General features: G+C 37.8%; 1 protein-coding gene across 2 annotated transcripts in view; it reads left to right on the plus strand.

Annotated features, from left to right (window-relative positions):
- The first annotated feature begins 2,761 nt into the window (after positions 1-2,761).
- The window catches only part of DSCAM (DS cell adhesion molecule), a 390,238-nt gene continuing 379,783 nt past the window's right edge, over positions 2,762-13,216 (plus strand). For both annotated transcript variants that reach the window (XM_054212353.1, XM_054212345.1), the window contains exons 1-2: positions 2,762-2,897; positions 7,485-7,631. In XM_054212353.1, coding sequence (XP_054068328.1) covers positions 7,529-7,631 — 103 coding nt within the window. In that variant the 5' untranslated portion in view covers positions 2,762-2,897; positions 7,485-7,528. The remainder of the gene's footprint in view (positions 2,898-7,484; positions 7,632-13,216) is intronic.

Here is a 13,216-nt window from a genome sequence, read left to right on the forward strand (position 1 = left end):
TTTTAGTCTGAGCTTACTTCTGCTTACTGTAAAATATGATGTTTAGTTGGATGATATTTTACCATTAAGTAACATATAATTACATATCATCTTTGACTTGTCTCAGTTTCAATTAGGTTTTGATATATTACTTGTTCTGTTATTCAGCTAATCACTTTCTTCCTATGGAACGTAGAAGAGAAATGTCTTTTTAATAAAAGATTCTGAAATCTCATTTTTGTTGTTGAATGTATCCAAGTAGCTCACACATTGTTTTCCACCACAAAACGCATCTGGATTGTCAGCATTGTGCATAAGTGTGTGTATTATAGCACTGCAATTATTTTCCAGGGATCTTAGTGTGTTTGTGTCTGCCATTAAGATGAATGTGTACCAGATGCTGTTTTAAAATGAAGCACTATTGTATAGGCTGATGGATGGAAAGTTTGTCAAAAGTAGTGAAAGCTTCTACAGGGGATACAAAGCAGCTGGAAAAATTCATTGTTATGTGCTGCTAGTACGAGCCTCTGGTTCAGCTGTGCTGCATTTTGATTAGAAAGTTAGATTCTATGGAAGCGTCAAACGTAGTTCCTGGTGTTCTCTATTTTTATGGCATTTGCAATTTGGTATTCACCTCTTTATTCTCAGCCAGTAAATCTACCGTTTTTACATGAATGTCTGTTAAGAAGCATAATAAAAGTTGGCAAATGTGAACTGTATCTATTACTTCTATGTGAATGTCTTGTTGGCCAATGGAAATTAAAATGCCCCGTTGATTGTTTCACTTGTATTTGTAGAGAATAGCTTGTACAGCAGATGAGCAATGCCATTTTTTTTTCTTTTTAGTTCTCTATTATGTTACCAACAATACTGTTCTCTGCTTCAAAGTACGACTATAATTAGAAATGTGATTATGTAAAAGTGGCACCATCCTATTCAGTCCTACTTATTCCTGTGCTAAGTCCTATTATGCCTATTTTTGCTTTCTAGATAGCCAAGTTTCTCCTAGGTCTGCGCCAACTAGGAAGAATTTGTTTCTTGCAAGGGACTTTATTCTGTACTAACACCTGTCTCATCTATATGCAGGGACTCATCAGCTCCAGTACTTGAAATTTTTTCTTTCTGAATCTCCAAGTGCCTTTCACCCAGCTCTGCAATGCCCATTTATCGGGCTGCCTCCTGCATGCCAGACATCTTTCCCTGTTGCTTTAAGACGGCCTCTCTTGCTTTTTCTTTCTAGGGATTCCCAGAGACAGTTCCACTCTCTTTTGAGGTGGTATCTCCTAGTGGTCAGTACCAAGACGATATTTAAAGAGAATATCTTCCCACCTTGTATCTCCTCAAGATATCAAAAGAGAGAAGAAAAAAAAAAATAGTCCATTTTTTGCTCCAAGCTACAATAAGACTAAGTGGCAGAGGTAGACAAGGCACTTTATGACTTAGTGTCGGGATTGCAACTTATTTCTGCAGGACAATAGCATCCATCTTATGCAAATGAAGGCTAACCTGGAAATCTGTCTCATCAATGCTCTCTTAGGCCTGATGCACCATGGTCAGCTTTTCAAAAACTTACTCCTTACCAGGCTTGCTTTAGAAAACCATGTCAGAATCTACTACATTCAAGCTATAGTGAAATATGCAAGTTTCTGTGTTTGTGTGAAGCACAATTGGCGAGTTTTTTTACAAGTAAGCAGTATATGCAAATGTACAGCAGCGTGATGGTATTGGTGACGTCTCCTACTGTTTATTGGAAAACAACAATCATACCTTATGCTGATATGCTTTCAGACAGAGAGGGTTAGGAAGGCATTTTGGATGAAATGTTGAGCAGCCTTCAAGCCGTCTGGGTAATAGCTGAATAGCCCTTGGCAGAAGTGTTCAGAAGAATGAGGGCTCATCTTGTGTTTTAACTAATGCTGACTTTTTCCAGTGTTACAGACTCTGCAGTTTAAGGTTGGAAGGGTGACTATAGTCACATGTGTGACAGACCCAAGACTACTCTAAGCATGCTTTGTACTTAGGTTTATAGGTCTTTGTTAGAAAGACCTGACCAAACTGTATAATGTATTTATTAAGTTGTATCTGCATTAAGTATAGATACGTTTTTTTATTAAGGAATTATGGGGATTTTTTTCATTGTTTGCTCAGTTCTTTTTATTCCTTTATAAGTCATCTGACCATGGAAAGACTGCAAAAATAAATTTCTAAATGCTAACAGAAACTGCCTGTGTTCCAGGCAGAAATTTAGTTGCTAGAAATTTCCTGGAAGCAGATTACTGCTGGATTTTTGCTGGCCCTATAAAGACTGCTGCATCAGCAAATGCAAAAGGGATCAGATGTGTTTCAGTTTACACTACAAAGAAAAAGGATTTCCCATTTTACTTTTGGATGTAAAGCACTTAATGTGTTTAATCCGGTGATATTTTCTTCTACAATGAGAAACATTTTATTAGAGCCTGCATTAGGATCCAGACATTTTGATTACCTTCCCTAGGCATTGCGTTTGATTTTGTGGCAAGGAACAGCCGAATTGTGTTGTGCGTAGCTGAAATTTCATAGGTTTTCAAGGCCTGTTCTTTTTCTTTTTTTTTGTCTTGCAGTTTTCAGTGAAGATCTACACGCCAGTCTATATTTTGTCAATGCATCTCTGCAAGAGGTAGTGTTTGCTAGCACCACAGGGACATTGGTACCCTGTCCAGCAGCAGGGATCCCCCCTGTGACGCTCAGATGGTACCTAGCAACGGGCGAGGAGATCTACGATGTCCCAGGGATCCGCCACGTCCACCCCAATGGCACTCTCCAAATTTTCCCCTTCCCTCCTTCAAGCTTTAATAACTTAATCCATGATAACACTTACTATTGCACAGCTGAAAATCCTTCAGGGAAAATCAGAAGTCAGGATGTTCACATTAAGGCCGGTAAGTACAGTCTTTTATTGGGTTCAAAGGGGCATAAGGAGGGAGGAAACCTGGGTGTCCCAGAGGGAGTCGCAGCAGCTGTGAACCAAAGGAGATTGGCCAGAAGTGTAATCTCTGAACTCTTCTCAATATTAAGTGAAATACTGGATTATTTCCTCTCCTCCCTGATTTGATTTATTTTGGTGATGAAAAGTTAGGTTTCCAAAGATCATAATTAGTTGAGCTTCTGCATAAGGAAAAACAAACTGATAATGAAATCATTAATCAGACCATGCTGACTCATTAAAGAGCTGTGAGAGAAAAAGATGCAGTATTTGGATTTTGTATAGGGGCTGGAAGAAAAGAGGAATGCTTGCCTAATCACATCCTTTCTCATTTGCTTGTATTCAGTTGTGCTTCGTTTTGGGAGAGAAACTTGTGTCCTGTGTAACAATTCAGCAACTGATGTTGGTCCATAGGCAGTGCTTTCTGTTTAAGCTAAAACATGCAAATGAGCATAATGGTTTTGCGTCTGTTTTCTATACTGACTGTGTGCAGACTGGGTCAGCCAGTGGAGAATTAGAGTGGGATCAAAATCAGGCCTTTTGTTACAACGCATAAACACATGATTGCATCGTTTTTGAAGGCTTTGTCTACCCACTTCAGTTAATTAAAATATTCAAACAAACAAACAAAAGCTAGTCTGGGAGCTGACCCTTGGCTAATGCAAATCCTCATAACCTCTTTGTTGTTGGTGGAGCTATGCTAGTCTCTTCTCAGAGGAGAAGTATCTTTCCTTTGGAGATATGCCTTCACAGGAGTTATGTAGGGAAAACTGTGAACAGTCAGCAAGTAGATTTGTCTGTGACTCTTTTTAAATGAGAGAATGTGTTCCCTTCTTCTTAATGATAAAATAACATTCAGAGATCTGTAGTTTCTAGACAATTAGAAGGCAAGAGTACACATTGCCATGAAATTCATGTGTCTTATTAAAATTTTAGTCTAGAAAAGTGAGTTTTCTTGCCCGAGAAGTGAGTAGTAGAAGCAAGTTCACATGTTATGTATATGTGGAGTTTCTGTAATGGTCTATGCTTCTTCTGAAAATGTTTAGTTGTCTGCAAATTAAAAAAGTTTGAAAACAAAAGATTCATAAGAATACATAGTAACCAACATTATGTTTGGAACTCAGTTATGGATTTTGTGCATATGGTTTTACTTTAATGGATTTGTGGACAAGTTGTCTGGCAGAATTACATTTAGGGAGAACATTTTTTTTTTTTTTCCTTTGTGGATTTGTTAATGTATCTCAGTTTTGAGCATCTTTTGGGCAGCGTTTTTTCCAGTATTAGATTCCAATTTTTCTATTTCTTAGATAAACTAATGTAGTGATGTAGAGGAGGCTAAAACTTGCAACATTGCTATCTAAGGCTCTGAACTGGTGTTCATTTAGTTGTAAAAGCGTATGATATGGATGACAGGGTGCAGTTATGTCTGTTGCTCAGCATTGACCCATTTATCCATGGAACCCCAAAAGAAGTCTTCCTTCTCTGCTTGAGAATTAAACCTCACAAATGGAAGGAGAACCTGAAAAGAAAGCTTTGCAGTAGTTAACTCATAAACTAGCAACACTTTTTGACCAAGCCAGAAATGCCCCTTTTAACCCTTTTCCTTCTCTCTTTAGCCTTTTACTCCTGATCCATTCATTTCTCAATATGATTCAATTTCTCGGTTAACCTGAGGTTTGGATAACAAGTTAAACAAGTCCCCTTCCTTCATGTGAACTGATATAGCATGTCAGAGCTGTCATTGTGCCTGTTGGCAGACAATAGCTATTAGTGTCTTTTCCAGAGGTTTGTGTAATCCCCCAGTCATAGGAAAATACAATTTTTGAGAGTCTTCTGTGCATAGCAGCAAGTGTATTTTATCTTTAGATGATAAACCCCGTGTTGCTCAAATATGAAGTGATAAACTTAATTTGTGTGTTACTTTCAATTCCATTTCTGTTCATGTGAAGTCAGGAACAGTTTCAGATTGGCCTGAATTAGCACAGTTTTGGAGGGCCTTTTCTAATCTCGTTTCTTCTCCATTTTTTCCTCCTTCCAGCACGCTCCAACAGCAATAGGATTTCCTAGGAATACAGAAGCAATCAGTGGAGAATCCGATCATAGCACAGTCATACAAAGACTAAAATAGCTCTGCCCGTTCTCAGTCAGCTTGAGAAAGTCTGAAGCTTATTTACTTGCTTCCTCAAGAATATGGGTAGCAGTTAGAAGGGTTCCAGCTCACATATGGTTGTAATTGTGGTTTTGCATGTGATTTTTCACATAATGTAACACACATCCCCAACCCCCCCAAAAACCATAACGTGCACACTCAAACATAATCCTCTTCCAGGCCAGTCCCACATAGGAGTAAAGGTGCATATCTCCATTTCATCCTCAAGCCTTCCAGTGCACTTGGGGCAGGGAAGAATATATCTTTTTACCAAAGGCTGAAATTCTCATTTAAATTCATGACTCGGGGATTTGGGATTTAAAAAAAAAAAAAAATAAATCAGCAAATCATTAATGGGAACTGGCAAAACTATGATCTGGAAATAACTAAGTGGCCTCTGAAATCAGAATAATGTAAACTTTTTAAGCAAAACATGAATAATTCTGTGTTTGTTCTTACAGAAATGGTGAACTGGGCAGATTTTCAAAATGGCTAACTGTTCTGAAACAATACCAATACCTTTAGTAGTGTGTTAGGATATTGCTGTTAAACAAGCCTTTTTTGTAAATGATGGTTGGAGCATGAGCGTTAGGCAAAAGTCAGCCTCATTAAGATGATCTATGTGCCGTTCCCTCTGGTGTAGAACAAGATTAGGGGGCTGCTTCATCACAGGGCAGCCAGTGTTATAAAGTCACTGCATTAAAAGTGCTTATAATATCAGTTCAGCACTTATAACAGGATTATGAAACTTAAACTTTGATTAAAAAAAAGCTATTGGTGTCTATTTTATCATAGAAGATGGATTTATTTTGATTTTTTTTAAAAAATATTTGATTTATTATCGAATTTATTTACTTTTGTTTAGAGTTCCTAACTGTGTTATAGTCTTGCTATAGTCTTGTTTGGGATGGAGAACTTCAGTCTTCCATTCTACAGTTGTAACACTGGACCTGAAAACTTGATGCTGTTTGCATTTGTGAAAACCAGTTACATTTCAGTACTCTGTTGCCTTTTTTTCTTGAAATACGTTGTAAGTGGGGCTGACATTTAGAAATTCCAGTGCTCCTGGTATATAGAAGTACTTCTGTAAACTCTGCAAAGCATTTACTGACTCTTCAGTCTAGAATCAATGTGGTGAAATGTAATTGGTGGAGCTTGGTATATGTTTGTGGGCAGGATAAGTAGGCAAGAAACGTCACTGTAAAGTGCCGGTTCAGCATTGCTGACTTGGCTACACTGCTGCACTGAGGTTGTTCTTTCCAATAACTTTTACCCACAGGCATATACATGCCTCAGACACACACGTCATTTTCGAATACATTCATCCCTATTTTCATTTAAACTGTTTGTCACTTCAAGATACATACCTTTGTTCGCCACCTCAAGATATACAACTATATCGGTTGTGGTGATTTATTTTTTTGCACCTTGACCTTATAGTCAAGTGGAGGACCTATGTTGCTGCTTGTCCTCCCTGTCTTACCCATTTACTTCTTGTAGTAGGCAATATCTGTTTAATCTTTACTGTACCACCTTCTGCATTAACTATTGCTCACAAGTTTTTTCACCCCTCATTTTTTATTGAAGTGTTTCAGTGCCAGGATTTTCCTTCTTTCCATTCTCCCACTCACTGCAACTTCATCTCATCTTAGCGATATTTGTTTTCTTTTTTAGTCTTTGTCCATTAAATTAATTCTTCCAGATGCTAGGTGAATCATATCCTGGATTGAAGTGTCTCCATGCTATTTTTTAATACAACAATGCAACACTGAATTATAGTTTCTGTTTTCTTGCCATTAACCTATTTCTTTCTGTGCTGGTCAATTGAACGTAGCTCTTATCTTTCTTATACCATTTCTCTGTGTTTCTGAGACACCTTGCTTTTTCTCTGGCTGTCACCTCCATCAGTTTTTTCATCGGTTCTCACTTCTTCAAAATCCTAAATGACACTGACCTTCTCTTTACCCTCTGGATGTCTAATATTCACACACAGTACTTGTATATACTTTGTACCTTTTGATAGAGCAGAAAGCAATTTGTGATGGGAAACGTGGCATGATAAACTAGAGAAGTAACAGAAGACATAACACCATTTACCCATATATATATATATATATATGCGGTTCTTAAAAACAATCTTTCTCCTTGCCCTCAGAATTAAGCAGAGGAAGAACATAGAAATATAGTGAAATGCAGATTTTTGAGGAAACTAAAAGATCTGGGAATGCTTTCATATTGTTTTGCAATCAGCCTTGCAAAACTGTGTCGTTTACTGAGACAAAAGAACTCACAACCTGAGTAACCTCCTTGGGGGAACTTTGCAAGGCTAACGGAGGAAGTGGATGGGATATGTGATTATGACTTGTTTAACAAAACCTCTTCTTCTATCTTCAGTTTTACGGGAACCCTATACAGTCCGTGTGGAGGACCAGAAAGCCATGAGAGGCAATGTAGCAGTGTTCAAGTGCATTATCCCCTCCTCTGTGGAGGCATACATCACTGTTGTCTCATGGGAGAAAGACACAGTCTCGCTTGTCTCAGGTAGGCTGTTATGGTTTTCTTTTCCAATTGGCAATGGCAGCTATGGTTCCTGGTTTTTCCTCCAAATGCCTGATGTTTACTTTGAGTCAGTTGTAGCTGAATGGTATGTCATCCTTCCAGTAACGTATTTCACATTAGCATTGCTGCATCCCTATGACTGCGTGTGACAAGAAGGTTTTAGACAGCCCTGCTTTTCCTACCACGCTTGAGGGGAATATAACATGGTTTTTGTTTTATACCAGAAGTAAAACCAGCTTCCGCATGCTGTGGCAATGGGTTCACATTTTAACTTTGATAAGGAACTCCTACATGCCAAAGAAATTTGAGAGTCGTAAAGCATGTGTTGGGTTGTAATTGTTTTTCAGTAGTAATGTTACTCATGGATTAGAAGAAATACCAAGTCTAAATTTGTTTGGTTATATTTAAATGAAGTATGTAATTGATACTTATAAATTCATAACATTTTAGTCTCAAATATGTTCATAGATAACACTGGAGACTTAAGCACAGGGTAGGCTGTGCTGTAAGCCGAACATATTGAAGTGAAACAATCTGTTCTAAAGCAGTTATGTGCATTAATCTGTTTACTGACAAAGTGAGGAAATGTGAGGCATTGTTCAGGAAGTACAGGGAATTCAGGCAAAGAATATTCAACATTTTAAAGCATAAATGTTGTAAGAAATTCATGGGAGAACGTATATGTGGGAAAAATATTGTCAGTATTGTACATATCTAAATTATATATTACACACAGTGAAGCTGCTGTTACACATACGAATGACTTATGTGTGCAGAAATTTGAGATATATTGTTCCAGTGTAATGCAGAATGAAAAAAAGTAGGTTGAGTTAAATGTTGTTGCAGAGTATATTTAAGAATGTGTTTGTGTTTATGATCCTACAATGTGTGGGAATGTTTTTGTACTTCTCAGTATATTAATAATCTTTCCTTTCTGACAAATGTGGCATTGACGGAAATATCTATCTTTCTAGATAACTCATATTATTGATTCCTTAGATAAGTTTGTTCTGTTTCTTTTTTTTAAATATATTTCAAATAGCTTTCTAAGGATTTCGTAGATATTTAAGTACCATGTAATTGATGATCAGTTTTCCTATGCTACTCGTGCACCATTTAAACTTGGTAAATCCACATCCTTGTTATGCTCTTGGATTTTGATACGGCGTATTATTTTTCTCACTGAGCAACTGAAACCGAATGTGTTTCCATGAAGAGGTCTCCAATACCTGAATTGTAGGACTTGCCAACACTTCAGGCAGTATAGTCAGGTCAGACTTGTATTTAAATATGCAAACAAGCTTTCCATTATTCTGTATGTAATGGTACAGAACTGTTCTTAAGATTATCTAAACTATGATTAAGATTATCAAATGCAACAGTGGATGAATTAGTTTACTGTTCTTCATCTTAAAATAGCGTACTACATGATGCATGTATATCTGTATGTGTGAGTATTGGCTGAAGGAAAAGAATGTGTATACCTGCATGGTTAACTATCAGTTTTCTTTTAAGTTTATTCATCCTATGTTATAGGAAAACATGCATCTTTTATCTGTCAATATAGATTGCATCCTTTCAGTCTGATTTTTTTTTTTTGACTTGAGCGTTAGTAACTAGTACCTATGTGATATCTTTGAGTGGTTCAATCCTGCTCTTCACCTTGGAGTCAGGAGTAGGGCATACAGGTCTCTCTAACTCCTCCTTTAGGGAAGAAGGTGTGGCATTTCTGTAGACCGTCACGGCTGCTATTTTAAGATAATTTCATTCTGGTTAGCCTATATTGATTTCAACCCCAAACTTTTGGGGGATAAAAGTGTGTAATAACATTTAACTATAAGGACCTAAATTGATTTTTATTTTTTTTTAATGCAACTTCTGACTGTGGTTGACTAATAATTAAAAATCTATTACAAGTTTCAACACTTAAAACCCGGTTTCTAATTATTTCACAACCCCTCAATTCAACAGTTAGAAATCTAAATGGAAATAAAACATAATTCATTAAAACTGATGCTATTAAAAAATCTCAGTTTATCATGTTGGATCACATCAAAGAACAGATTAAGTTTCAGAGATGAAATCACAGGTTAGATTACAGGTCGATGCTCTTTGTCATGCAAGGGCAAAAGCGTGTCAGGAAAACATTGCTCCAGTTTAACCACAATGATCACAAAATTTGTTTGTTCACCATTTATACTCTTTAACTGCAGCTTAATAGTGAAAGCATTTAAAAACCAGAACCCACATGTGTTTCATAAAACAATTGCCTTGAGTTTTACCCATAATCAATTTTGCAATAATCTGGCCATGAACTCAAATGGTAGATATTGATCAAGCTTGTCTTCTTAGAATGCCAGTGCTGATGAATAGGATGCAAGACATAACACGACTATTGAGCTGTTTTCCACTAATGATCAATATTCTGAGGAAATGCATATGCTTGCTTATACAGCCACTGCTAGCATGGTTTTTTTTCCCCCTGTCTGCTAGGCCAGATTCATTGGTATGCTTTTTATCTCATCATTTTAATATTGGAAAACATCAAATTCTGACTTATTTTGTTCTTGTTTCTTAATATAACTGATGTATTCGTTACTCATTAACACAGGTGAAAATGAGAGCCATCTTGAGGGGAAACCTCAACTATGAAAGAGCAAGAATATAAAAAGATACACGCTCACAGAGTGATGATTATCGTGGTTTGAGGTGGACAAGGCTTTCGTGGGAAAACTAGATCGTGTTTACTTGAAAAGAAAGAAAGAAAAAAGAAAAAAGAAAAAGGAAGGGGGAGAGAGATAGGAAAAAGATAAGAACATTTTCACTGAGATGACACATCCATTTCAAATAGAAGACACAAGTAGCCCAGGAAGCTTAAACCTTACAGGAGGGAAGGGGAGACCCCCTATGACAGGAAGTAGGGCACCTTTTCAGTGGGAAGGTCTATATGTGAGTGGTCCAAGAGAGAAGCTTTTCTTTTTTTCTGAAAGGCTTAAACCTCAGTGCAATACTTACAAATATAATTTAGAGTAAGTACTTCACATACCTATCTATCTGTAGTCCCATTCTGACTACTAAAATAGAGTTCTGTAGATTAACAAGAATCCTTTATTTCAGCTGTTACTTACTATTCTAGGTATCAGTTCTCTTTTTATTTAAATCCAACATTTTAAAGAAAAAAGCAAAGTGTTTTTGCTTTTATAATGTAAAAAAACTCTAAAAAATCTACCTTTTTACAAAGAGTGTTTGAGGCGTATTCCTTGATTAAAACGGTGATTTTTTTTTTTTTGCTCTTGCAACGGTGTACTGTCCTGGACATATCTGCTTTTGTCTGTATGCTTAGTTCTCAGAGAGCACAGTGATGTCCACAGTAATCAAAGCGTGTCATAAATATGGCTGGGCAAAAGCATCTTCTGTTTCCTGGCTGCAATTTTATGTCATGCCTCCAGGTTATTGTAAAGTAATTGGGAGTTGAAACATATTAAGATGTATTGCTAGAGTGTTTCCAAGGAGTGTCCAGGTAGGTCAGACTCGCTGCTCAATAAAGGGGAAGGTGCCCGTGTTTGGAACCAGAAATAATGCATTCTGTGAAGTTTCCATGTGCAAGGACAGCCGTGGACTGAAAAGGCGTGCATGTGCTTGTCTGACTGTCAGGGGAACCGCTAAATAATTGGGGTTTTGCTCCTACACTTTGTCTTTCAATGTGAAAGCAAATATGAGGCCAAAAAGCTTTTTCAGGGTGTCCTCTAGAGGCCAAGGTAGCAGGAAAATGACTTTAAAGCAAAGCAGAAACAATTATTTGGATGAATCTATTTCAGGGAAAAGTAGAAAACCCCAACTTCCAACAACAAATGCACAGAAATCTTTTCATATTGGAAAGACCCATTTTGAATAATAATTGTTAGATGAAGTATTCAACCATCTCCACTAGCTACAGCTGTATTACAAACTCTCATAATAGACAAGGGCAGCAGCAGACCTCTCCAGTTGTCAATCTGCTACGAATGCATAAAGTGTATCTTATTTGCCCATCTGTGTCTTTTAGTAAAGGCAATCAAACTTTCCATTGGTGTGTGTCTTGCCTAACAATCTCTGAGATGCTGGCAAAATAGAAGGACTGACAGTAACTCTGACAATTCTTAAGGGTCTCACAAAGTGCAGGTTACTCTTCTACCAAGCTCTACAGCTGCAACATCAGGAAAACATCTCTTTTCTGAAGATCCTTCGTTTCTGAAGAATTGTATACTGTCAGCTGACTTGAAACTGAGTCTGAAATTCATTTGAATTATAAAAAGTAGTGTAATGATGTGCAGTTTTCTCTTGTATCAATAACCAGCTCTTCCGCATTTTCATTAGATGACACTAAACATAACAGCTTAAATAATCTGAGAACGTTGTATGACTGATAACTGCATACAGCTTGCTCAAAGGTCAAGTTTCCTTTCCTCCTTACTGCTTTCCTTCACAAGCCATTCCAAAAGAAAGAGACTTTTGGCATCAGCTTTGTGTTGACCTTGTAACCATCAAAAAGAGCCTAGGCCCTGTGGGACCAAAGAGTGCAGCAAAGTATGTCTTTGTAATGACAGCCATAAAAACAAGGAACTATAGTACTGAAATGTGCCGCAGTGTGGATTGTGCTTCTGCTGCTGTTGAGCAACCATGAGGCAGAGAGGAGACTAGTGCTTGGCACATAGTAGTTCTTCACACGTAGAACAGTGAAGCTGGACTAGAAGGGAAGGTAAACACAAAATAACTGCTGATTCTGCTCTGCCTGGGTGAAAGCAAAGAGCAGAGTCCCTTCATGTGTTAATTGGCCCCGGAGAGAGCAAAGGATGGGTATGGTTATAGGGGAAGATGGGCTGAAAGGGATTATTAAAAAGTTCAGTATAAGGGATCAGCAAAGAGACAGAAAAGAGGAGAATGAAGAGCGGATGGAAACAAAGAGAAAGGCTGAAGAATTAAATCTGGTCTGTCACTGCATACTGTATTTCTGTTATGAATGCCTCCTGTCCTCATGCTGATAACTACGAGGGATTTTGGGTTTTTGCATGTATCTGAATAGCTCAGTGCCAAGAGCAGGATCATGAATAGGTTCATGCCCTGACCTTTCTGAATTCCCATTTTCCTGTCTAATGACATACCATGCAAGAATTGGTCTGATTTATACATAGAGTGCGACTGCTTAAAAAAGGTAGAAAGGGAGAGAAACATAATAACGACTGTGCACAATGGCATATTTAAATCTGCACCGAAAGAATAGCAGCTTCGAGGGAAAGGTGCATAAGCATGAATGGAACGTGGTTCCCTGAAGGGCTGTGATTGACGTGCAGATGACAGCTGATGAGCCTTCCAGCCAGCATACTTTCTGTCGGCCAGAAATTAGACACACTGGACCACAGCTTGAGAAGTGTCACTGATGTACAATGACCTACATTTGATGTAATGAATTGCATTATTTATTTACACGCAGTTCCTCAAGTCTTGTCTTTAAAAGGCTCAGGGGCTCTTGGATCTTTTTCTGCACAAAGGGCTTTTCTGAACTGCCGCGGTTGACAGCAAGCAGTCAA

This window comes from Rissa tridactyla, chromosome 1, assembly GCF_028500815.1.
Source record: "Rissa tridactyla isolate bRisTri1 chromosome 1, bRisTri1.patW.cur.20221130, whole genome shotgun sequence".
In the NCBI taxonomy this organism is placed as follows: Eukaryota; Metazoa; Chordata; class Aves; order Charadriiformes; family Laridae; genus Rissa; species Rissa tridactyla.